This window comes from Tupaia chinensis, unplaced genomic scaffold, assembly GCF_000334495.1.
Source record: "Tupaia chinensis unplaced genomic scaffold, TupChi_1.0 Scaffold143836_2, whole genome shotgun sequence".
NCBI lineage: Eukaryota > Metazoa > Chordata > Mammalia > Scandentia > Tupaiidae > Tupaia > Tupaia belangeri.
The window spans coordinates 528,946-556,490 of NW_006203687.1; the positions used below are offsets into that span (position 1 = coordinate 528,946).

Genomic DNA, 27,545 nt, shown 5'->3' on the forward strand with positions numbered 1-27,545 from the left:
GGATTAAAACTCATGCTGGGTGCATGTGTGTGCATGCCCAAGAGCCTAAGAGAAGAATGGAGGAGAAGGGACTGTGGTGTGGCCATGCTCCCTGAGGGGTGATTTCTTGCTTTCTGTCTCTGACTGTCTGGCAAATAGCCATGCCCTATAGCAAAAATCTCTCAAAAAAAAAAACAGTTGAAAAATAAATCTGGTGACATGATATGTTCCTTGAAGGGTATACATGTGAGGTGGAAACAGGAAGGAAGGAAAAAAAAAAAGCAAGTCATTTCAGAGAACACAGACAGATGGCTTATCAGCAAGAATACTTATGGGAGGCCGACAGAAAGGGCTTACAGGCCGAGAATCAAATCTCAGAGAACTTTGCACAGAACTTTGCACAGACATAAGGGATCTGGAAGTATCGAATGCTCAAAGAGAGGCCGGGGTAATTCAGGAACAACGACTGCATTCTGGGCCTGCAGAGGGGTGTCCATGCAGAGCAGACACAGGCCTCACTGCGGAGCCTAGCGGGGGTCAGGCCTTAGCGAAGGCCTCTCACTGGACAGCAGCTGGCCCACACATTGGGCACTGGGTACCTTTGGGAAGCGTTCCTGTTTTGGCTGAGCTGCCAGACCTGATGGTGCTCCAGCTCCACAGGCAAAGAGAGAGAAGACTCCCAGGCCCTTTATGCAGTGGCTGCTCGCCAAGCAAGCCCTGGGCACGCTTCCTGCAGGTGCGCACCTGGAGCACACTCAGGGAGGACGAAGAGCACCAAGTCCTGTGCCCCACCGGAAGCGATGAGAGCTCTGGGGGGCAGCCCTCCCCAGCCAGGTGCAAGTACTCCTCGGCTCCCGGCCCTGCCCCTGGAACATGGAGCACTGGCCGAGCACCAGAAAGGGAGCCTGCACACTCCACTGCCAGCCGTGAGAACAGAGCCAGGCCGGTACGCCACCAAGATCTCCAGGTGGTGGGGAGGCCTTTCTTTTTGACTTCTGAATAAAATGAAAGGTTCCTCTTTTCCCAGGCATTACTCAAAACAAAAACTTGTCCCAGTTCAATGTGGGAGTTCGCAGAAGCAGAACCAAGAGGCTTCTTTACTCAACCCAGCAAATAGCACAACCTGATTCAGTTTTAAATAATCCTTCCTGGGAAACCACGACTTCTGAGGACAAAAATCAATGCTGGACCACAGAATCAATTCCAGAAACAAACTGGCCGAGAGCTCAGGGCCCCCAACTCAGTGGCCTCGAATAACCCACACAAACCAAAGGTAATTGTCCCTTAATGCCGGCCCCGATCTCCAGATACCAAAGGTAATTCATTGTCCCTTAATGCCGGCCCCGATCTCCAGAATGAATCTGAGTGAGCATGAATATGAATGAAGTAGTTATGCTTTTGCTATACTTGACGATGCAAATATCATTCGGTCATGAAGTCTGTCCTTATATTTCACAATGCTGTGTTAGAAGTGGACCTCGTTCATTCCACACACCCTCCTGCTTCTCTATGTCTGCTCACTCCAGGGTGGGATAACTAGGGGAACAAAGGTAAGTGAGCCATGGCCTTGGCCTTCCTCGAACTTCCAAGTCTAGCAAGAGAAAGTTCATAAACAAGGGGTAGGGGCCAGAGGTGGTATAGTGGTTAAGGCAATGGACTTCCACATGGCAGACCATGGTTTGAGTCCTGGACCCAGAGGCTTGAAATTCATGCTGGGCATGTGTGTGTGCATGCCTGAAATCCTGAGAGGAAAATGTAGGAAAAGGGACTGCAGCGTGGCCATGCCCCCAGGATGAGTGATTTCTCACTTTCTCTCTTTCTGTCTGGCAACCACACACACCTATAGCAAAAATCTCTCTAAAGCACACACACACAGTGGCTTGGGATTCACTTGGAATGAGTAAAAAGTCAGTGAATGAATAAGCAGTGGGAAAATGTGTTCCAAATGCAGGAAGGACAGGTAACAAGACAAACAGTGGGAGAGCTACGAAAGCATCGATGTGAATAAACTCTACAAATAATAGTGAAGGGAATCGTGAGACAGAGATGGAAGACAAAATGTAGAAGAAAAGTCATCTCAAATTAATCCAAGTTTATATTAGGCCAGTCAGCATTCTCTCTAAGTGCTTAAAAACAAACAAAACCCAGGAGAAATCTTCAGTCCTCAAGCCTTCTGAGGGATGCTAGGCATCTCCCCATTCTCCGCAGAGGTAACAGGGTCTTCAAATGCTTCCACGTCTGAGTGTACAGGGAGACCAAGGCTGAAACCTCCACCAACCTCTTGCTGCATCCGGTCTTTTCTTTTTTTAAAAAGAGATTTTTTGCTATAGGGTACATGTGCTCGCTGGAGACACAGAGACAGACAGAAAACGAGAAATCACCCCCCAGGGGAGATGGCCATGCTGAAATCTTCTCTATTCTCCTCTTGGGATTTTGTGCACAAGAGCACACACGCCTGGCGTGAGTTTTAAGCTGCCAGATTCAGGACTGGAACTGCAGTTGACTATGTGGGAGCCCAGTGAAATAGCCACCATGCCACCTGCTATAGCCAATTTTGCGAGACAAAGTATTTGTCCTCCCTGAGATTTTTTCCTCTCTTCTGTCTTCCCAGGAACAAGCATCCAGGGTTAGAGTCAGTTGAGAGCGCTCGGTCTGAGGTCTAAGTGCTTGGTCTGAGAGGGGACTTCCACACGCCCACCAAGTGCCAGGTGGAATTCTCTAAGAGATTCCTGAGCTAACACTGAACAGGAATCACCTCCATCTGGCATCTCTTTCACCCATTACAAGATCATCTCTGAGTTATGTGCTCATTGTAGAACCAGACATTTCTTGCATAAAATGGGGGTACCAGCTATGGCCCAGAAGAAGAAAAACTCCAGGCAGTGAGGAAGGCTCCCTTCTCTGTCGGAGGCCTGCCTCCAACAGGGAACTTCTAAAAAGGGCCATGAATTTGCCTAAGTGGAAAAGACATGACTTTTTCTACCTACCTCAATGTAGTTTTAAATTGTGTGATTTGCTTGCAGAGAACTGATTTACAAAGTGCCCACCTCGGGCCATGCTCCGTCCAACAGATACGCTAATACGCTCAGGACTTCATGCACAGCTGTCAATCAACGTGATTTCCTCCTCTTGGCCCTTGTCTCACTTTTAATTATTTTAAGCTAATTGAATTGGTTCTAAACTGAGTTTTCGTTCAGTAACAACTTTCAAAACACAGTGACTGAGAAAACCATCCTTTTCTGAGACATGTGGACACGGGACCGTGCTGGGGCTGGTCAGGGGAAGAAATATCCACTGAGAAAAAAATGCCTGGGTGGAAAATGAGGTCCCAAACCAAGGAGAGGTTGAACCGTGCAGCAAGCCAAGCCCGCGGCCAGCTCCTGAGAACACCCGCATGCCGACTCCCCCTGCACCCGTGTGTGCTGCCGTGCATGTCCCATCGCCCCCAAGTCTTTCCTTGGCCCCATGTCACTTGAGGTGTACGCATCTGAAGGGCAGCAACTTAGGGTCAACGTGCCTGTTTCTCTGCTATTGTGATGACCTTTATATAAAAAAGGAAAGAATGAATGCATGAACAGTCTCCAGTGGTAAAATGACCTGCTTAACCTTTAACGCTGATTGAAGTATCTTTAGTCTACAAACTCATATATACTAGTTCCTGTAGTGTAAATCGGTAAAAACAAACTGCATTTTCACTTTCAAATCACCCCAAGCCTAGTGACAGTATAGGCTCCTTCATTTAGCTGGCACATTCCTATTACAAGACTTTTCTTAAAAATGTTGATGTCACAAGCACCAATGAAACCAAACTGTGTCTCTGGAGAGCAGTTTTTGCAACCCTCTTTCCTTCTAGTTTTCCTTTCATATCTGTTAGAAAACCGTAACACAGTTGTGAAGGTGACCTAACTCAAACTTTGGGACGCCTTCACAGTAAGTGCTCCCTGTCCTAAAGGAGAGTGAACGTCCTAGGTGAGGCTGCTATGCCGCTCAGGACTGTCTCCAGTACTCAGCACGAACGGTGGCCCTGGAACGTGCCTAATGGCAGTTCCATCTGAGAGGGCTTTCCAGCTGCCTGCCAGCCCCCTCCCCGACATGGCACCCAACGATGTGGGGCAATGGTGCCCCCTGTGGCCTGAGGAGGAACCAGCATCCCGGATGTGGCACCAGACACCCTGCCCTCCCCCTCAGGCACACCCAGACGCTCGGAGTTCTGGCCTGCGGTCTGTGCTGCTGCTTGATGAACTGAGGCATGGCCCGCTTGGACACACAGACGCCTTCTACCGCCCTCTCAGCTTGGGTGTAAAAGTGTGCAACATCAAGAGTGCTAGCATAGTAAGGGGAGAGGGTAACACCTGACAACAACGCAACACCTGAGTGCAGTAACAGGTGCGTGTGCAGCGCGCCCCGCGGACTGGGAGCCCGCCGCACTGCGGGCCTCTGAAGGAGACATTTCTGCCCCTGGTCAGAGATAAGAAGCAGTAAGTAGGCATCCTTCTTGATCTGCAGTCCCCCTGGAAATGTTAGTTCTAATAAATAACATTTCCCCTCCAAAGCTGTATAATAGTTTCTTTAACCTGTATATGATTTCTACCAAGAGCAACATAACGCCAGGTATAATTAGCACCAGCCCCTTACTTACATCAGATAGCATCCCTCTGATCACGAGGTAGTTTAGTAACAAGAGCACACCCACGACGCTAGGGCTAATACAGCTCCCACCGCGCTGGCTTCGGGGCGCTGAAATCCACATTGTGCAAAGCTCACTCTTGGTATCTGAGAGCAGCCTGATACGATCAGGAGGCAGTCATGACACCGGCCACATGACGGGCTGACACACGGGAAGGATGCCTGGCAGCTCCGACCACTGTGTGCAGGTCCCTGTTTGCGCTAGATGGACGTGGTCTCGCATTCCATCCGTGTTCCCTACTCGCCCCGGATCTACAGCCCACCCCTGCCACCCACCTCACGGGCCTTCTTCTCACAGGTGCCCAGGCCAGGGTGGGCATGTGCTTGTGGGACAAGGAGGCCCACGCAGACACGCGCAGGGCTCAGGGGCACCGTATCATGGCTTCCGTCTTTGCCCGCTTTCTCGCTTTACGAACAAATTCAAAGTCCTCCCAAGAAGCCCAAAGCCCCTCGCAGACCCAGATCTGATTGCTGTCTCCAGCCTTACCTCTTTTACGTGGGTGTGGAAGGACACAGACATGTCCAGGAGGATCTTCCGTTGCTCCACACGCCGCACGAAATCTTGTATCCGGTCTTCAAGCTGATGGGCAGCCTGGTAAATCTCTTCGGGGTCACACTCCCCAGTCTGAGCCAGCTGTTCCGCCGCTTCTAGTAACTTATCTGCGTTGGTGTACGTGTTCTGCACGAGAGAGCGTCCAGAGACAGACGGTGAGCCAAAAGCAAACCAGCCAGGCTGGAATCCGTCACATAAAGCAACAGTGGACGGGTGAGATTTCTGATTGTTTACGTAAATGAAAAAAATAAATACGCCAGGGAGAGATGACGGTTTTAGGACTCTGGGCGTTTATATCAGCAGCCTTTCCAACAGTTTGGGCATCGAACCCAAGACCTCACGATAGAGGCCCGGCCCCACAGTAGTAACCGGGCACCTGCAGGCAGTTGCAGGCTGTCTCGTGATCCAGAAAGGGCTTTCGGATTTTTACCAAGGTGGAGTCAGGAGACAGCTGATAACCACAAATGTCTGCTTCGCTTTTTCTCCTGGTTTTGTGATGGACTGGGGAGTTCCAGTTCTGTCTCTTTCAGTATGATAGATCACTTAAGGCTAATTCCCAAAGTGCAAGTCAAACGTTAGGCTCTAAACAGACATTAAGCTGCTGTCTGCTAGGGTTTGAATACTCTGCCACCCCACCCTCCATTCACGTGATGAAATGTGGTTGTGATGAGACAGAGAGGGGGCCTTTGAGAGCTGGCCCGGTAGCTTAGTGGTCAAAGGAGTCAGACTCCACTTGGTTAACTGTGCGGTTCAAATCCCGTCCCTGTGGCTCGAAAACCATTCCAGGCATGTGTGTGTGCATGCTCTAAATCCCGACAAGATGGAGATGCAGAAGGGAATCCGCCATGACCACGCACGGCTGGGTGGGGGTGCTTTCCCCTTCCTGTCATCTCTGGCAAGCACGCAGGCCCTCTGGCAAATAAAAAAGATGCAAGGCCTTTGGGAGGTGATTAAATTAAGGCCCTCAGGTTGGGACCCCAAGGTCAAATCCTGACAGGTTTGTAAGCAGAGGAAAGGAGACGGGCACGCGGGCACCTCTCATGCACCTGCTCCGTCTCGCCCGTGACGACCCCTGCACCACGTCGGGACTCTGCAGAGGGCCCCCACCAGACATGACCGTCAACCGCGGCCCTCCAATATCGTGGGGCACCTCTGCACCACGTTGGGACTCTGCAGAGGGCCCTCACCAGACATGACCATCAACCGCGGCCCTCCAATATCGTGGGGCACCCTTGATACGTTGGTGTGTCGTTTTCGCGACAGAAAAAGGGTCTAAAACACTGTTCCCCTTCACGTTTCTACCTATTAATCTGTGCTTGTCTTTTCTCTACTAAACGTTATGCGTTTTGGGGGCTAGCAGGTAGGGTCTGTAAGGGCTAGCAGGTAGGGTCTGAAGAGCCGAAAGCGCAGTGGAAAGTGTGTTCACGTTTTAATTCTCGATAAATCTGAAGCTATGAACCCACACATAGGAGACCAGAGCCCCGATGCCGTTTCCAGAGAGTGCTAGGGCAGGCTCACCGACAGCCCAGAGGACAGTGCGACGCAGGTGGGAGGACTTCGGGTTGGAAAAAAAAAAAAGAATGCGCGCTACCCCGGGGACCAGGAACGTCTCCTGCCTTCTCCTTCAGAGGGAGCTGGGCCCCCAACCTCCCCGCCTCAGACAATTCAGTCCTAAAGTCAGCAGGGCAGGTGCCTCAGGGGTGAGGGTGTCCCCACGGGGAGTCCACGCCCGAGTGGGGTGACCAGGGAACCCCTGCAGTGGGCAGCCTGGCACAGAAGCCAGTGTTGGAGCAGAGGAGGGTGGCCGTGGGGTGAGAGGTTGGCCTCCGAGTTGGGACGCCTGGCTCCCTCCAGGGCATGGATCAGCTAAGACACCATGTTAGAGATACGGGAAGCTGGGGTTCTCACCTCAGAGAGGGGCCGCAGATACAGAAAAGGAGAAAACCTGAGCTGGCCCTCAGTAGAGGGCTGGGATTGGAGGTATTAGTGTGAACAGTTTTCATCAGACAGATGTCAAGGTGCACACACACCCACTCTCCGGCCCGCCCTCTTTCCAGGAGCAAAAGCCCAACAGCACAAGATGCTGAGTTGCTGATGCTGGTTCTAAACCCCCTTCCCCTCCACTTCCCTCCACAAGGAACCAGGGCCCCCCAGAGGGCAGCTGGCTGTGGGCTGCAATGGATAAAGGACAGCAAAATCCAGAGCATCTGACTGTACCCAGAACAAAGGCACACCTGGACGACCCGGACAGGCCAGGATGCAGAAGGCAGCTGAGGGGGCTCCCACTGGCCAGGGCAGGGCAGTCTAAACACAGTGGAGCCATACTTCCACATGGGCATCAACAAGTGAGGGGCAGGGTATGACAGAACGCCAAAGCACCTCCCCACAGACTGCTAATTACTTACAGAGGGAGAGAGAAGCCTCACCAGGGATTCCCTGTAGGGAGGATCAACAGTAAGGGCCACACAAACATCAGCGCCACCCTGTGGACGCCAGGAGAAGCACCTGTCCTGGTTACCCACTGGCGAGGTGCGGTCTGACTCCAACTCCAAATCCCAGCCAGGGGTGCCAGGAGAAGCACCTGTCCTGGGATATACCCACTGGCGAGGTGCAGTCTGACTCCAACTCCAAATCCCAGCCAGGGGACACCAGATGGACCCCAAGTGGAGCAAATTCTCTGACACACAAGTTGGAGTCTTCCCAGTGTCATTAAAAGTCAAGAAAAGATGAAGGACCTGCTCCAGGCCCAAGGACACTGGGAGGGGTCACAGTTAAATGCCTTGAGTAATTCCGAATGGGATCTGTTTGCTATGAAAGGCCGTCTGGGGTCTGATGGTCAGAAGATGAGACCAGGTCAGTTTCCTGATTTGGGTGGTGGTACTGTGGCCGAATAGGAAATACCCTCTCTTGGTGGGAAATGCACACCTCAATTGACGATCTGGGGGGAAAGTGTGTGTGTGTGTTGTGTGTGTGTGTGTGTGTGTGTGTGTGTGTGTGTGGGGGGGGGGGGGGGGGAGAGGGGAAGGGAGAGAAAGGGAGGGGAAGGGGGAGGGGAAGACAGTGTCAAAACGCCAGCTTTCACCCAGTGCTCTTAGGGACCATCTCACAGAGGCTATGCCTCCACCCCCACCCCATGCTCAGTCAGGGCGGCCTCAGGCCACAAGAGCAGGCTCCTCAGTGAGGCTCAGCCCCTGCACCAAGGGCTCGCTATGCGGTTCTGCAGAGGCTGCACTTGGAGGGGACTCCCTGGGTGTCATCCCTGCTGAGCGGCCCCCGGGAGCCATGGTCTGGCTCAGAGATGGCCGAGGAGGACTCTGAGCTGGAGCGGTGATTCCTGGTCTCACTTAGAGGTGTGCGCTCTGGAGTGCTGGTGAACGCACTCAGGTCCTCCCTGCAGTCACGCCTTGAAGAGAGAGCAGGGCCCCTGCTGACCTCCATGCTCTGCAGCTGCTCCTCTCCCTTGCTTAGTGGTCCCCAGTGACAGGGCCTCCCCACAGCTAAGCTCCTCCACCTCTTTGTCAGCAGGTGAAAACATTTTCAAAAATCCAAACATTCCGAAGGAGCAAGTGTCATGTGGAACGATCTAGGGCGCCACACGGCCACGGTACCCACTTCTCATCTTCTTGTGTGTGTGTGTGTGTGTGTGTGTGTTTTGGAGAGGTTTTTGCTATAAGGCGCATGCGCTCACCAAAAACACAGAGAGACAGAAAGCAAGAAAATCACACACACCCCTGGGGGGGGGATGGTCATGCTGTAATCCCTTCTCCTCCATTCTCCTCTCGGGATCTTGGGCATGCACGCACATGCACCCGGCATGGGTTTAAGCCACCAGGTCCAGGACGCGAACCGTGGTCGACTACATGAGAGTCCAGCGACATAGCCATTACGCTAACTGCTGGTCCTGCCCACTTCTCATCTTCTACTTGAGGAAAATGAGGTGGCGCTGAAGGTGCCAGGTCAGTACCCACAGCTCAGGAAGCCTTCCGGGACCTTCCCAGGATCCTTTAGTGACGGAAGAACAGGCGTTCCCCGTGCTCATGCTAAGCCACACTGGCCACAAGTGCTAACTCTGAGCACTCACGGGGCGCTCCCGTCACACTACGAAACGGACACTATCGCATTCTCACTTCACAAGTCAGGAAACCGAAACCCAAAGTGAAGCAACATGCCCAAGTCATTCAGGAGAGCGGAGATGATCCACCCGTGGCGGGACCAGGGTTCCTCTTACAAGGGGAAATTCAGCCACTGGACTTCAAGGACACCTTTCTGCATCTGTGGGGCAAGGGTCACCCCCACCACGAAGATTTCACAGGGTAGGTAAGGTACAATCAGGCCGGGCTGGGGCCTCGTGAGGTTCCTCTGAAGAAATGAATTAAAGTAGCATCACTGGTAGGACGCAGCGCCCACGTCGTAACCAAGAGGGCCAGGGCTCTCTCTAGAGTCCACATGGGACCTCCAAGTTTCCTCAATTTTAGGACAGACAGGAACATTTCAAGGACTGAAAACTTTCTAAAAGACAACGAACAAGTCTGCATACAGAAAACCTCCACAGCATCTCATTACTATAGACACAGTGAGAGGGAACGCTGGGCCAGGACACCTACAGTGCAGATTCAAAACCCCTGGCAATTTAATTCATCACTGAAGGGCACACAGAGCCAGCCCTGTGGCCTAAGGAAGGGGAGGAAGCAGACTGCACATGACTGACCGCAGTTTGAGTCCTGGACCCGGCAGCTGGATGTATTGTATGTGTGTAGTTTGAATCCCCACGGGATGGAGAAATGGAGGGGAGGGACTGTGATGTGACTGCACCCCACTGGGGGAGACCGGGGCAGTGCTTTCTCCCTCCCTCCCCGCCTCCCTCTCTCTCTGGCATGTGCCCTCTGGCAAGTTAGAAAAAAAAAAAAAAAAGAATTGGCCCATGGTGGTACGATGCTGGGCCAGCCACATGGGAGGGCAGGGTCTGATTCCAGGTCTAACCTAGAGGCCCTGGGCAGTGGCACCTGAACCTCCAGCAACAAGGAGGCCGAGGCTGCCCTGGGCAACACTGCAAGGCAGAAAAAAAGAGCCAGGCACAGGGACAGGCCGGCGGTCCCAGCTGAGAGGCTGAGGCAGGGGACCACAACAGGAGATGCTGTCTTAAGAAAACAGAAGGTCACTGGGACCAGCAGTTGGCGTAATGGCTATGTCGCTGGACTCCCACGTAGTTGACCGCGGTTCGAGTCCTGGACCCAGTGGTTTAAACTCACGCCGGGCGCGTGTGCATGCGTGCCCAAGATCCCGAGAGGAGAAGGGATTGTGGCACGGCCATCCCCCTGGGGGGTGATTTCTTGCTTTCTGTCTCTCTGTCTGGTGAGCGCACACGCCCTATAGTAGAAACCTCTTCAAAACAAAACAAAACAAAACAAACAAACAAAAAAAACCAGTGTCAATATTTGCCAAAATGCCAGGGTAATCAAAGGACCTAAACATGCCACACAGCAGACTTGGTACTGCAAGCACCTGCTGAGTGTCGGGCATTCACTCACTCACTCACTCATTCATTTCAATTCGGATTCTCATTCTAGCAGCTTGTACAGTGAGAGAAACAGATTAATTAATGGAAATGTGTTGGCCCACGGCTACACAGTCAAGAAAGTAGCCGAGTCACATAAGTAAAACTGTACAAGTTCTTTCTCTTTTGAGCACAAGCTATAGGGCACGTGCTTGCTGGAAGATGGAGAGACCGAGACAGAGAGACAAAAAGCAAGAAATCACCCTCCAGGGGGATGGCCACACTGCAATCCCTCCTCCATTCTCCACTTGGGATTTTGGGCACGCACGCGCGCACACACCCAGCATGAGTTTTAAGCGGCCAGGTCTGGGACTCAAGCCATGTTCGACCATGTGGGAGTCCAGTAACATAACCGCTACAGCATCTGTGGCTCCCCAGAAGTACTTTTAATAAGGAGAAGTCGGCAGGTGAGAACACACGATACTTTGTAAATACATGGTGGCCCAAAGGGAATTCTTAGCAGCAAATCATCCCCCCACCCCCCGAATACTCTATTAGTTTGTTTTAAAAGACTAAGAAACAACACACCTTATATAAAGAACTGAACTTAGCACAAAACAGCAGCCTGCCATATAAAAGGCAAGGCTCTACGAGCTGTAGCCAGTCAGAAATGTGGAGCATGCTAAAAAACGCAAGTCCCCATGTAATGGACATGTTTTCCTCCTCGGGAAAGACGGGCCAGTTCAGTGTTGAGCCGGCAGTCACCTGGGCCGCTTACCCTGAAAGTCCAGGATGAATTTACAACCTCCAACTTCCTACAGGACCAGGAAGACAAGACAGTTACTTGGCCCATTTGAAAAGCTGTGGACAGAAATGGCTTAACAGAGAACAACTCTATGACAAGTCACATCTTTGGAAGAAGTTAATTTGAATCCAGGGGGAGATGCCAGAAGAGAGCTTAAGCATAAACAGCGGGTGCCTGAGAAGATATCGTGGTGGAGGGTTAGCGTATGACACCAAGGGCACTCTGCTCTCAGAACCAGCATCTTCCTTGAGCCAGAGCTTTTTGGGTTTTGCTGGCTGTTGTAATCATAGATTTTTGAATGTAAAAATGAGTATGAGCATGGATAACTATTTAAAAAGTTAAAGACTGCTGCTAACAAGCCCCTTCCTAACAGCCATCTGCAGAAAACCTCACAAGGAAAAGCACGTTTGACTTATTTTATGCCGGCACGAAAATGCACCGTGGCTGGGCACACCACCCCATCAGTCAGCACGGTTCAGTCATCAGCACAGATCTACTCACAGGCGCTTTATAAAACAAAGGAATGGATCTTCAGATTAGCCACCAGGAGGGTCTTGGCTCTGCAAAACTGTGTACAGACGTGGTCCAAGCACTTCCTGAGGGCTACGCGGTGGGCACCATCCCGGCAGCCCAGGCTCCGGCAGCGAGGTCTGGGCCTGCAGCAGTCGTGCGGGCTGGACGACTCACTTCCACAGGGTAAACAGGAGGCTCCTGGGGTTCCTCCTTCTCGGAACACTATGCCTGGTTCTCTATAATGAATCTATATTTGGAACGCTTTAAATGAATTCAACACAGACTTCTTCCACTTCCTCTCCCAATCTCTGTGATGTTGCTTCATCGGGCCACAATTCGCTACTTTAATGAAGTTGACTAGGAGAAACATTTTATTATATAAGTTGCTAAATGGAGACCTCTAAACTAAAACGGTGTTACAGTAATTTTTATGAAGGAACACATTCATGACACAATCCTAAGTAATGAACCAACCTTAAATGTATAAAAGAAATTTCTGCTCTCTAAATCCCCAAATTTGTTTTACCTTTGTGAAGACATTTCAGAAAATGAAGTAAGGCTCCATATTAAGCACTAAATATCCCTCTGCTCCCTTTTGCAAGGTTCTCGAAAGGCTGTTCTGTCCCCAGAATCACATACATGTGAAACAGAGACTTAGACGCCTGTCACTGGTTTGGTTAGAAAGCAGGCTGGCCCTGAGCACACTGCTTTTAGAACTAGCCTGGAGTGTTCCAGGTGCTGTTTTCTGAGATTTGTATTATCCACGCACATGCACATGCACACACACACACACACACACACACACACGTTGGCATGTGCTAGATTCTAGTCCTTTACTGAGGACTCGGTGCCTGTCACACAGCAAAAGGTCAATCCGGAACCAGCTCATGGCATGGTGGTTAAGGCAGATAGAACCCACAGAGTTGACTACATAGTTCAATTCCTGGACCTGGTGGTTTGATAAACACACCAACTCTGTGTGTGTGTGTGTGTGTGTCCAAATCCCAAATAAGGAGACATGGAGGAGCTGTGATTACAGTGTGACCACCTCCATGGGGGTGCTTTCTCACTCTCCTGCCGCCCCAGCAAGTGCAAACACCCTCTGGCCAATTTATGATTACTTTTTAAAAAGGCCAATACATATCTGTGGACCGAATGAACTGGGTCTTTGGGGCAAAGACACACTTACGCAATACCCACAGCACCCTCAGACAGCCCTGACACGGGACACTGGATGAAGAGGAGGCAAGGTGCTCGTTTAAACCAACTGGCACCTCAAACGTGCAGCAGAAGCAAGCATGCTGTTCAAGAGAGGAGAGGGTCCCCAGTACACAGCGCCGGGGAAAAGAATGGGCAGAGCGGGATGAAGATGCTGGGGAAAGGCTGCAACTGAGGGGACCAGGAACTGGCAGCTGGACTGAGAGATGGAACTCAGAGGGCAGAGGCAGGAGTAACCAATGGCTGTTTTCCTCCTACCCAGGGATGAAAACAGACGACATAGCAGGCACGAGGCAGCCTGACCTACAAACCTGAAAGTAGCACGTTTCCTAGAAAGAAAGTTTGCTCACTCCTGCTGCCAAGAGTTTGCATGGACAGCTCTGACAATGTCTTAGACTCAAGGAAATGAATTTACTACAAAAAAAAATAGGGCAATATTAGCCACAAAAAATGTTCTTTTATGTAGAATGGAAGGAAGAACAAGTATCAGAGGGATGAGGGTCAAATGGTGTGACAGACACACAAGAATATTCAGCAGACCTCTGGCCTGCAGATCGGGAAACTCCAGAAGGTATGGGAAACCGTGAGGGCAGGCAGCCTTCAGCCGCGTGGAAATGTGCTCCTGGAACCAAGAGTCTCCACCTCTAGAGGCTGTCTGTCTGTGGTCCTACCTCTCACGTTCTCTGGGACCTAAACTCTTTGCTCGTGCTCTCTCTCTCTCTCTGTCTCTCTCTCTCTCTCTAAGGAGAATTTTGCTATGGGGCTCATGTGCTCACTGAAGAGACAGAGAGACAGCGAGAAAACATCCCCAGGGGGGATGGCCATGCCACTATCCCTTGTCCTCCATTCTCTCGAGATCCTGGGCACGTACACATGAGCCTGACATAAGTTCACGGTCATCCTCAACCCACAGTCATTAAATACTGCAGTGGGTTATCTTAGGAAGAAACAAAACGGAGATAAGAGCACATTTCCCACATTTTCTCTGTGGGAAGGTGGCAAAACATATTCCAGCACGGGAAAGGTAGCGAGACCACATGGGATGCGGATGGAGATAAGCATTTGCCGTCCTGTGTTTCTACCCTGAAGCTTAGTTTCTGACACAACTAGTGTATAATTGAAGCCTTTGTCCTGTAAAACATATTAACCCACAGAGCGCTGGTTTATACTCCTGCTTACTTTTGTTTTATAGATTTTGTTAATGTTAGATGTGTACCGGTGTCCTTCCTTTTGTAACAGATGACTTTCTTTACGCTAAGATCAAAAACACCTTTATGTTTTCAAGTATAATATATTTTCTTTAATAATTCCACATTAGTTTTCTTTTGGTTAATAGTTTCCTAGTAGATCTTTTTCTAACGACTTATATATATATTTGAACTTCCTGGGTATTTATATTTTAGGTGTACTCTTTTTTTTTTTTTTGAGAGGTTTTTGCTATAGGACACGTGTGCTCGCCAGCCAGACAGAGACAGAGAGACAGAAAGCGAGAAATCACCCCCCCAGGGGGGATGGTCACGCCGCAATCCCTTCTCCTCCATTCTCCTCTTGGGATCTTGGGCACGCACGCACATGCGCCCGGCGTGAGTTTTAAGCCACCGGGTTCGGGATGCGAACCGTGGTCGACTACGTGGGAGTCCAGCGACATAGCCATTACGCTAATTGCTGGTTTCCTTTAGGTGTACTCTTTGAAAACAATGTATTGCCTAATTTCTAAAATATACTTGATCTGAGACTCTTCGTCTTTTAACAAGCGTGATCTATTTTACATGACCTAGAATGACTGGTATTTTGGGACAAATTACAATACATTTTTTTATTTCTAACACTATTTTTGTTGTTCTTCATGTGCTTTAAGCAGACTCTTCCTGAATCTTTATCCAGTTTCTGTACTACTTTCCCCCTTTAAACTTACCTGGAAATAATGCTTTCTAGCCCTGCACTTTTAGAAGAAATTAAAAAATGTTCACACACACACATGAACTAACAATCTAGGGTAACATCATGTTTTCCGTTACCCTCTTTGGAGCACGCTGCCATCTTCTATGTTAGTGTGGGCTGGTATTTTGCTTCATCTCATAACCTTTTCCTAAATTGCCTTTTGATTAAATGGTCAATTCTTCTGTCTATGAACTCACTTACCAGTCTCTGGGCTCATTATTAAATCTTAGTCATTTCTCCTCAAATCTCCTTTTTTTAATTAATATATTCAAAAAATATTTGCTGAATACCTAAACATGCAAGACCTTATTCTAGGTGCTAGTGATAGAAGTACACTGAACAAGGACCCTGTTCTGGTAAAGTTTAAATTAAAATGAGTGTTTACATTACTCTCATCATTTACTCAAGTACTTTCATTTTAAGTGGCAAACTCTGAGTGTTGGTTTTTATCGGATCGTTGGAAAGTCATGACATATTTTTTTCTATGTAACATGACTTTTCTGATGACCCAATATTTTATCTTCACTAATGAGACAGTTCAGCTGGGTACAAAATTCCAGGTTCCATTACTATCCTTCAGTTCTCCACTCCCTTTCTTCTAGAATTTATAGTTACTGATGAGAAGTTATCATTTTTCTCATAGTCATTCTCATAGGATTTTGTCATTTTTCTTTCCCTGTTTTTCTGGCTTTGATGTTCCTCAGTTTTATCATAATCCAAGTTTAAATTAGTCCTTAACAATTTCTTTTCAAGATAATTGTTTCCTTACTCCTTTTAATTTCCACATGCATTATAAATATATATACATAAATATGCTTGTGTCTGTAACTGTAACCTCTTATCACTGCTCTTCCTTTCAAAACACCCAGCACAACAAAAGGCACATTCCCCACCCAACCACAAGCCTTAGGCCTTGGCTGCGGGCTTCACATAGAGCTGCCAGATGGGCTTATCCTTGCCGCCTCTCCAGAACCATTCCTTGGCCTGTTTCTCTCATCAGAAAGTAACTTTAGAGAAGGTAAGCAAACTTTCCCAAGTTACACAGTCATAATCAACATTCAAACTCTGTAGATACTACTCTCTCAACACACTATACTCATGGCTCCTGGCTCCCAAGCACACATATTTAAAAGAACTGGAAACGGGACAAGAAATGCTGGACCATTATTAAAGAAATGCAAGAGAGACTCTTATTCTTTGACTATACACTGAATTTTCACAAGCAATTGACACTAGCACAATAAATATGACAAACATAACAACATGCAGGTATTTCTGCTTCAAGAACATCATAATTTACCAAAGGGTCAACTGACTAAATCAAGTTTCTGCCTCAGCAATGACAACTCACCTGAATCATCTTGAAGACACCCAGCGGAGGCTAGCTCATCTCAGACCTAGGTAAAACTGTCAGTCAAAACCAACTGCACATGTGTTCAGGTGAGAGGGACGTGAAAGCCATTGTTTTACCTGGGCTACTTCTTCAAAATCTTCATGACGTTTCTGCAGAGCTCTGGCCCGATGAAGAGATTTCCCCACACCTGTATGTTTGCTCAGAAATGCTTCTCCATGGTTCTCGATCCAGTCCAGCACCTATAACAAAATATAGTACACAGGCCATCAAAACAACGTCTTGCCTTGTTCAATGTTCAGAGTAGTGAAGACACACTCTGCTGTCCAAACTCTGTAAGAAATCAGCAGCCAACAAGAAAAAACAAAGTTGGAAGAAGTAACTGCATAGTGAGTTAACATACTTGATAATTACAGCTGATACTTACCTTGGCTTTCCCACCAGGTGGTTAATCAGCTCTTACATTAAAAGTGTAAACTTTTCAATGTATAAATACTACATATACTCGTGATTAAATTAAGTTTCAACTCATTTTATGCACGTCTGAGCCACCGACCTGACTGGCTTTTGTATAAGATAGTGGCTATTGAGCCAGAGAGGACCAGTTAAACTTTATATTTTATAAGACAATAAGATATACAACTCAGGAAATTCAAGTTTAACTACAGTTGATTTCTATCTCTTCTTTGGAAGACTCAAAACAGATGAGTAAAACCCGAGAAAACAATACACAGTCATGGTCTTTGAGCATAATTTAGTCTATATGCTGAGATGTCACAAGAGGTAGGCATCCATGAATTTAATTACTAAGAAGTTCTTGCTAACTGAAATCTGGTAAAGAAAAAGAGGAAAAGCAAAACAGTGCAATCCAATGTTTTAGAATTTCCACGTGGGACTGAGTAGTTCATGGGTTCTTGTACTTGAGAAATCACAAAACAGTATCTAGTGATGTTCTCGCACTATCAAATGTATACTCTCTCTTTGATGAAGAGGTGACAACCAGGGGGAAACCACGCCAAGTCGGTGATGTCTTTAGTTAAAAACCAAAAACTTTAGCTAAAAGATTTCTAATATTTAAAAACACTTGTTAATGTGCTGGTAAAATATTGAAGGCTCACTTCAAATTTGCACCTTAATCATGATGATGCTGTTTTAGTCCATTCAAGCTGCCTAACAGAATATCTTAGACTGGGTAATTTATAAAGAACAGGTTTTTGTTTTGTTTTGTTTTGTTTTTAAAGTTTCTGCCTTAGTACACATGTGCTCACTGGAGCGAGAGACAGAGAGGTAGAGACAATGAGAGGGAAGGTGAGAAATTGCTCCTGGGGGATGACCATGCTGCAATCCCTTCTCTTCCCTTCTCCTCCCACAATCCTGGGCACACACGCACACGTGCCCGGTGTGATTTTTCAAGCCCCTGGACCCAGGACTCAAACTGCATCTGGCCATGTCAGAGTCCAGTGATATAACTGCTACACCATCTACTGGCCCCTAAACAACAGAAATTTACTGCTCACAGTTCAGGAGGCTGGGAAGGCCAAGATCAAGGTGCCAGCCAATCTGGTGTCCAGAGGAGGTCTGGTCCTCACAGGGTGGAAGGAGCAAATGAGCTCCTCGGAGCTCCATGGGGGTCACCAGTCCTGTTCACGAGGTTGTAGGTTTTTGTTTTGTTTTGTTTTGTTTTTAAAGTTTCTGCCTTAGTACACATGTGCTCACTGGAGCGAGAGACAGAGAGGTAGAGACAATGAGAGGGAAGGTGAGAAATTGCTCCTGGGGGATGACCATGCTGCAATCCCTTCTCTTCCCTTCTCCTCCCACAATCCTGGGCACACACGCACACGTGCCCGGTGTGATTTTTCAAGCCCCTGGACCCAGGACTCAAACTGCATCTGGCCATGTCAGAGTCCAGTGATATAACTGCTACACCATCTACTGGCCCCTAAACAACAGAAATTTACTGCTCACAGTTCAGGAGGCTGGGAAGGCCAAGATCAAGGTGCCAGCCAATCTGGTGTCCAGAGGAGGTCTGGTCCTCACAGGGTGGAAGGAGCAAATGAGCTCCTCGGAGCTCCATGGGGGTCACCAGTCCTGTTCACGAGGTTGTGTCCCTCATGACCTAATCACTCCCTAAAACCACTGGACTGTGTTTCAGCATCTGGATTTGGGGGGAACACATCCATTCGGACCACTGCAGTTCCCTCAGCAGAGATGGAAAAGGCCTTAGACTGAAGAACAGGGTCCTGGACAGCAAAGACAGACGCCCGGAGGGCAGGCCCAGAACAGCCACAGCCCTCTGCTCCTGGGGGCAAAATAGCATGCACTTGACTTCTGATTCACCGCTATCAAGGAAGACTCTGCCTCTGTCACCTATCCTAGAGACCGGCTCTAGAAATGAGGGAGCTGGGGGTAAAGGCCAGAGCCCAACTTGTTCCCCCTGCTCCCTACCAGTGACCTTCACATGCAAGGGCCTGACGGGTCCTTGCTGCCCAGGGTTCAGCGAAGTCCACACTCCATGTACATGAAATGGCTTGTGAACCTTAACAGACTCTCGTGGGCCTGTGAAGACCCTTGTGGAAAGGGCGGCTGAGACGTAGGGGTGGGTGGTGTGTTCACCTCTGAACCTTCTGTCAACACCACTCCACCATGGGGCATACGAGGAATTCCTACTGGCCCCTCAGTATTCCATCAGCCCAGTCTCACCCACCACCCTGTTTTCTGGATTCTCCTCACTTCCACTCCTTTGTTTCTGGCCCCTGCTCTGACACAGGCTCTGGCTGTGCTTCTGAGCAAGTCCCTGGTCCTTTCTGACCACGGGCTTCCTTTCCCTGGTATTTGTGGGCGTTTGCATATTCAGTGATGTCTACATTACAGTCTTTATGCTGCTGCAGCAAATACGGGCTACCTCACCATACACTGGGAGCTCCTTCATGGCGTGGACTGTAACTATCCCACCGCTTTTAACTACTGTACTCAGCACATCATCTTTCTTCAGATGAGATGAAATGAGAGAGAGAGAGAGGGAGACAGAGAGAGAGAGAGAGAGAGAATCGTTTAGGGCACTGACTGCTACATTTACTTCCAGACTTCAAGGCAGATACAAAGCTGCCGAACTGTTTATATGAGTCTCTAAGTATATATTATACAAAACACGGTCCTGTTCCACTCCTAAAGAAATGTCTCAATGACAATGCCCAGACCTCTCAGCCTCCAAGAATGAATCCATTTAAAGGAATGTGCCTCTGGCAGGAGGCCAGCACCATAGCAGTACCAAGTGCTAAAGCTGGAAGAGAACCTGGATCAATGTAACTGACACCTCTGCCAAAACTGGCTGGCGTACAAGCCCTGTGAGGGCCAGCCCCACTTTCTTTCTCGCTAGAGAGCACATGGTGTGTACTCCTCAGCCCTGGAAAGGAAAACCAAGCGGCGACAAAGCAGCAACTCTGCAATTACTGGATTAACTCCAGAGAGGTCTGAAACAAGGACACAAACTCAAAAGTAAATAGCAAACATTATTTGGTAGACAGGGCCAAAGAAGGCAAAACAACAGTATTTTAAATATAATGTTTTCTTTTTGAGAGATTTTTGCTATAGGACACATGTATTCATCAGAGAGATAGAGACAGAGAGACAGAAAATGAGAAATCACACTGCAAATCCTTTTCCTCCTTCTCCTCTCTGGCTTTTGGGCACACACACACAGGCACCTGGTGTGACTTTTAAGCTGATGGGTCAGTCCAACTGTAGTTGATCGCGTGGGAGTTCAGAGCCTTAACCATCATGCCACCTGCTGACACCTTAAAAAATGTCTTTTTAAAAGTATTTCAGAAAGTACAGGTTGAAAATAAAAGGTACTACAAACCAACCACTCAGAGTTATGACGGAAATTTTTCTTTTATCAGTGTTTCCTTCACACAGAAGCAGAAACACCAGGTGAAATTACAGTCCCAACAGACTTGAAAGTACTTCCAAGGACAATGTCCAAATTCCGAGCACTTTATTAAAATAACAGCAGACAGAATGTTTGGCTAGTGTTCGTCACTAAACTCTCCCAGGAGGCTGTTGCTTCTTTCCAGTAGGGGCAGATTTCCCGGACTACCAAGTGACTCTCGATGAATATGCCTATCTACATTTTAAAGACCTGCTGTGGAACCTTTCCATGTGAAACATCAGTCCTTAGCCAATCAGGAGGCTTTGTGGCCCCACCTCCTGAGCTCAGCCACAGGTAGTGGCTGGCACCTCCCTGCCCTGTAACAGGGCGGGCTCAGGATTTGTGCTTTCCTTCCAGATTTGAGGAAAAGGGCCAAAATTGAACCGTTCCTAAGCTACCGGGCTCAGAGGATATTCAATATTGTGTTACTAATGAGATTGACCTGCCAAGTGAAAATCACAGGTGACCTCCCTGTCCTGGGAGCTTGACCCCAGTAACAGGGCGGGCTCAGGATTTGTGCTTTCCTTCCAGATTTGAGGAAAAGGGCCAAAACTGAACCGTTCCTAAGCTACCGGGCTCAGAGGATATTCAATATTGTGTTACTAATGAGATTGACCTGCCAAGTGAAAATCACAGGTGAGGGGGTACTCCAAGATTAAATTACTGGAAGCCACACTCTCATCCTACGGCTTCTTCGCTGGCTCACACTCCTTTTCCAGGTACGCCAAACACACTTTATTCTTGAACCCAGGGTCTTGGTCATGGGTGTCTCTTTCCACGGAGGCCAAGTTCAGCGAGACTCTGAAACCACATCGTTCTTCCAAGCTCCCCGATCTCCCTAATCACAACACAGAGAACAGGGAGGCCTAAGGCAGTTGGGAGGGGTGGCCTGCTGCTCCAGACCAGGAGTTGGTGAAGGGTGCCTTTTCTCCCCTCCCACTGGTCACTCACTGATAAAGGGTCAATTCTCAAACCTTAAAAAAAGTACCCAGTTGACAACTGCAGCTTCTAGGAAAGCCCTTTCCCTGGCTCAAAGAGTACCACTTACAGATCGTCTCCTAAGTAACCTGTTGACTAGCTCAGGAGTCAGGCATCCTCCCCAGAGCCAGGAAGGGGACAGAGCGAAAGTGTCACCAGCCTTCCTGGTGTATTGGCCAAGTTGCCTGACTTTTTGAGGGTTGGTGTAAGAACCTGGAAAAATTTGAGGGGCTCTGGATCCCCGTTCTACATGGACATATTGCAACTTTAATTTTTTTAATTTGCCAGAGGACATGTGCACTCACCAGAGAAAGAGAGAGAGAGAAGGAATGTGAGAGCCCCCGGTCCCTCCCCAGGAGGAGGGCCACACTGTGATCCCTTCTCTCTCCATCTCTCCCTCCTTTTGGGATTCTAGGCACACACATGCCCAGCGTGTTTCTCAAAGCCATCAGGTCCGGGATTCAAACTGCACAGTTGGTCACCTGGGATCCGGCTGCCTTAACCTTTACGCCACCTGCTGGTCATGGCACTACTTTTAAAAGCAAAATAAAAGGGACAGAGAAATCGGTATGCATCTGTAGGCTTTGGGACAAGGAGGAGCACAGGAATTGTGGCTGAGCACCACGGCTGCCTAATAGGGACGGGGGTGGGGGGGGTTCTCTCTCGCCACATGGCCTTACTTCTCCCCAGCAGAGCATTCAACTCTATTTCTCTGTTCATTTTATTTGAAAATCAGTATTAAGCCTGTTCTAAAAATACATTTAATTATTCTTGATATGGAAAGATCTTTTCTAAAAATGGATTCAAGAACATGATGAAGCATACTAAGCCTAATGCTCACTTGGGGAAAAAATAATTTTTTTTTAAAAAAAAGCTTCAGGTGAGCTACATACAGGAGTGTAACAAAGAACCAAAATGCCCTGCACCAAGAGCTATCTCTGCCTAGCTGGCAGGTGAGTGAACGCAGGGGCATGTGCTCCACGCACAACTTCTTGCTGGGAAGCCAGATGCAGGAGAAAAGCCCACTGGAAAGGCTCCGTGTAAGGAGGCTGGGGCGCTCCACAGCCGCAGCCTGGCGGCTTCTACATCACACACACAAACCTGTCTTCCCGGCGTTACCCTGTTTTCATTACATGAAATCTCTTAACAGACTCAAAGTGGCTTAATGAGGAGGGGAGGAGGGGAAGAGGGGGTTGGCTATTATGCAGACACAGCCTCATCGTGGATATTCCATCAAACCAAGCAAACCACCACCAGATCACCACCAGTTAATCCCAGCAGTTTCCTGAACTTTTAAAAGTTACTTTTCCTGGAACCGGCAGTTAGCATAATAATGGCTATGTCACTGGACTCCCATGTAGTCGACTGGGGTTCGAGTCCTGGACCCGGTGACTTAAACTCACACCAGGCGTCTATGTCTCTGTCTGTCTGGCGAGCGCACGCGCCCTATAGCAAAAACCTCTCCAAAAAAAAGTTACTTTTCCTTTTCTAGTTTCAAAACAAATATAAAACAGACCAAAAATCTTCCTCTGCCCAGATGTTACCTGGGCAACTGATTATTATGGACATCTCATACCTAGTCATTAAGCTCTATAAGGATTTATAGATACATGCATACAAATACGTGCACACACATGCCTGCATGGACCCTTCCCCGCCTAGGCTAATCCCCAGGCCCTCTCTTCCTAGCACCCATGGGAATGAGGCTGGCACTCATATGAAGTGAGTTCCAAGCTCCCTGGGTTTGCTCTCCCTCTGCCAGCTCCTGACCCCGGCCTTCTCGAGGGCTTGCTGACCTCAGCTCCAGCTCACCGTCAATTTCCCCCTATCCTGGGGGTTCCCAGCTTGACCCCCTGGCTCCCGGGACCAGCTCACACACCCAAGCTCCTGTTGTAGATCTGCTCTGGGGAGATCATCCTTCTCGCTCTATCTTGCCCCCACCCAACCTCTGGACCCCGCGAGCTGAGGTTACCAAGCTGACTGGGTTTCAGCCCAGTGTCTTCTGCACTCCCAGCTAGAAAGGCAGTTGGGAGCGGGTTTTGGACCTTACAGGGAAGCTCCTAGAAAGTTCCCAGCCTCAACCACAGGGCTGCCCCCCCTGCTCTGGGGAGATCATCCTTCTCGCTCTATCTTGCCCCCACCCAACCTCTGGACCCCGCGAGCTGAGGTTACCAAGCTGACTGGGTTTCAGCCCAGTGTCTTCTGCACTCCCAGCTAGAAAGGCAGTTGGGAGCGGGTTTTGGACCTTACAGGGAAGCTCCTAGAAAGTTCCCAGCCTCAACCACAGGGCTGCCCCCCTCAGCACTCCTAGGGAAGCTCCCAGCAGGTTCCCAGCCTCAACCACAGGGCTGCCCCCTCAGCACTCCCTGATGCCAGCTGAGCCTGCTTCCAGGAGATGGCAGTCCTGCAGCCATGCTTCCCAGGAGACACGCGAGTGTCTTATCAAAACGCAAGTATGGGAATGTAAGCTGAAGAGGTGCTAAATAGTTAGGCTACACGATGATTCCATGAGCAGACTGAGAAAAACAAACTGGCTGAGGACAAAGGCCACTCAGGTACTTGAACTTCATGTAGAAGGTAGGCCAGACCAGGGGGTGCTAACCCTGAGCCCCTGAGGCAAGCAGCCTGGACCCCAGGTGAAACTGGGAAACAGTTCTTCCTTGCCTCTTGGGCGTATCTTGGCCCTTCTTCCTCCTTCTGTAATTCAGAACTCAGGATCATTATGTGGGCCTGCAGGTGGTGTGGAGGGGAAGGCACTGGATCCCACAGAGGGTTGCGTGGTTCTAAGCCCCACCCCGGAGGCTTGAGAAACACGTCAGACATGTGTGCCCAAGAGAGCAGAGACAGGACTGCAGTATGACCATCCCCCCAGGGGGTAATGTCTCACTTTTCTTTCTACCCTGCTCAATGAACAAATGCATCCTTGGGCAAAATTAAAAAAAATTAAAATCCTTGCAATGCATTAAAACAACCGAAACCAACCAATGCACAGTGTATTTTGGATGGAAAATTCATTGGTGTGTTGTGATGGTGTATAGTGAATTAATGTAGAAAATAAAAAAAAAAAAAAAAAAAAAAACCAAAAAACAAAAACCTCCGCCACATCTCTCACCACCCTCACACTTTCCCCCCTTTTAAGAGAGGTTGTTGCTATGGGGAGCATGCCCCTGTCAGAAAGACAAAGAGACAGAAAGTGAGAAATCCCCCCCCCGGGGGGGGGGCAGTCCCTTCTCCTCCTTTCTCCTCTCGGGATCTTGGAATGCACACGTGCCCGGCGTCTCACCACATTTTCAAATTCCCTTGCTCAAATGACCCCTTCCTTCTCTAGATACCCCTGGTTTCCCGACATCAATCACAGGCCTCCACCCCTTCACGAAGACCTTCCCAATTACTTGATTCCAAGAGAAGGCCAACCCTCTCATTTCAGAGTAACACTGTTAACTAAGAATTTCAACTAGAAAAATTAGAAAATTCCTTCGATTTCTTCATCTGCTCACTCATTCAATACGCACTGAGTGTTTGCTATCCGGACCCCTGGGAAAGGCCAAGGCCTGGCTGCTCCGAGGGGACCTTCATTCAAAAAAAGCTTTGTGACTTGCATGGGTGTCCACGTGGGAACACCACTGGTCTCCCAGCCTTAGGTCCGCTCCTTCCGAGCCACTCAGCATGCCACAACCAGAGCAACCATCCTAACTCGGGCACGACCCTGCCCTCCACCCTGCCACCTGCGGCGTTGGGTCCAGGTCTGAGCCTTCATGGTGTGAATGTAACCTGTGGATCGGGGGTGTCGGCCCCTCCACAGGGGGGCTGAGAGCATGCAGAGGAGGGCTCACGTGCAGACACCAGTGCGCTCCCTCCTGTCAGTGCCGCGATGAGCCTGGAGCCGAGACCTTCCCACTCAGTCCTCACAGGCACTCACGAGTCACATTGGCCTTGACACCTACGTGCTGGCACGGCTTACAGAAACAGCCCAGCCTTCACCGCGGAAGCCACATTTCGGTGCCTGGCCCCCACTACCTTCCCAGCTCCAGCCCCCCAGGCATTCACCCCTTACTCCATTCACGGGGTGCCTGCTGCTCCCTGGACAGGACTACCTGTCTTCTGCAAATGCGATGCCCACTGCCCACTCCTCAACCTACTCTATAAACAAGAGCAGCTCAAACTGCCTCTTCCATGCAGACCTTCTGGTGCCCTCTTATGACAACTGTGACTTGCACTTCTTTGTAGAACTTTTTATTTTTCCTTGTACACTGGAACCCTGCTGTTTAAGAATGGCATAGACAAAGGTCTCAGGAGTGCCCGAATGTGCACAAATCACTAAAGGATGAATAAGTCCCCTAGACGTGCATATGCAAAGTAGATTTGGTGATGGGGACAGGGAGCTAGTTTCACAACCCCCTCAGTTCTGGGAGCACCTTGATGAGCACGACTCAAATGTATGCCTTCACAGAACTATACCCGACAGTAACCAAACGTACAGGTGCTCCCTCTGAGCATTGTGTGGTCTCATTTATTAGACTTAAAACCACCTGCTTAAAAAAACCACACATCTGTTCTTACTAGATCCGATTTACTGAACAAAGACGCTTTGAACTGTTCAGTGCATTTACCTTTGTACCTGTCGAGCACCACACATTTGATTAAGATAGTTGGAAAAAAGAATAAAGTGAGGACCAGAAGAATCTAAGAGAAACTAAATACGTTTTGTTTGTTTGTTTGTGGCAGGACGTGTGTGCTTGCGAGAGAGGGAGAGAGAGAGAGAGGGGGAGATAGAGAGAGGGAGAGGAAGGTGAGAAGTGACCCTTAGGGCAGATGGCCACACTGTAATCCCTTCTCACCCATCCTCCTCTTGGACTTTGTAGCACGCACACATGCGTGCCCAGCATGTTTTTCAAGCCACTGGGTCTGAGACTCAGACCATGCAGTTGGTGAGAATCCAGCTGTTTTAAACATCGTGCCACCAGCCGGCCCTCTTGCCATATTTTAAAAGACTCTCAGATAATAATCCCACGTGAGCCTGGAGGGAGCTCTTCCTAGAGGGAGCGCTACTCCATGGGGTGACGCTCACACAGGAAGGGCGGGTGGGGAGATGGGGAGGCGGGGATTTGTCCAGGGAAGTCAGTGTGCTTCAGCAGAGCAGGCCTGGGGCCCCTCACCGCCCTGATGTGCTGGAGTAATGAGTCCCAACGATCCGGCAAGGGCCAGACACACTGAGTGTACAGGCAGATGGACCAGTCTGATACACTCTGCTTTGGATGACTTCCACAACCACCACTTTTGACAGACAGCAAAGCATGCTCTGAACTAACAGGCACTGCTCAGTGGCAGCATGGCGCAGTCATCCAACTGGCAGCGGCCGAGGGCCAGGCCAACCGCACACTCGTGCATGGAAGCATGGATGTAGCTTGATCGGCAGGCGACCGGGTGGGTCATTTCACGCTGAGTCAGCAATGACTGCGTGGAAGCAAGGATGTAGCTTGATCGACAGGCGACTGGGTGGGTCATTTCACGCTGAGTCAGCAATGACGAGGACTAACACGTGCCACAGCCAGCATGTAGATGTGGCGAGTCTTCAGCAGGCCTCCCCCTCCCCACAGCCCACAGTGACTGGGACATGTGGGGGGGCTATATGGCAGCACTCCTGCCACCTCCCCACACCATGCTCTGCTCTGATGCTACCCTGCACACGTTCCATGCAGAAATTATGAAACAGCCTCAGATGGTTAGGAGGGAAAACAACTAACCACGAAACAAAAAGTAGCCACGTCTTGAAAGTCAAATTCCCACGTTCCTGCCCCTTGAAGGTACACAGTGTTTTTTTTTGTTTTGTTTTGTTTTTTAAAGAGATTTTTGCTATAGAATGCATATGCTTGCCGGAGAGACAGAGAGAGAGAGAAGGTGAGAAATCACCCCCCAAGGGGGTGATGGTCATGCTTTAATTCCTTCTCCACCATTCTCCTATAGAGATTTTGGGTACACATACACACCTGCCTGGTTTCAAGCTGCTGGGTCCAGGACTCAAACAGCGGTCAACCATGTGGGAGTCCTGCACCTTAACCACCATGCCACCTGCTAAACCCCAAAGCTACACTGTTAACA

At 49.3% G+C, this 27,545-nt stretch overlaps 1 protein-coding gene across 1 annotated transcript in view; it reads right to left on the reverse strand.

Annotated features, from left to right (window-relative positions):
• TRIO (trio Rho guanine nucleotide exchange factor) overlaps window positions 1–27,545 on the reverse strand; it is a 298,566-nt gene that overhangs the window by 162,641 nt on the left and 108,380 nt on the right. Inside the window, exons 10-11 of the mRNA XM_027767024.1 lie at window positions 16,660–16,782; window positions 5,153–5,344 (exon numbers count right to left, since the gene is read on the reverse strand). Of these exons, the coding sequence (XP_027622825.1) occupies window positions 5,153–5,344; window positions 16,660–16,782 (315 nt within the window). The remainder of the gene's footprint in view (window positions 1–5,152; window positions 5,345–16,659; window positions 16,783–27,545) is intronic.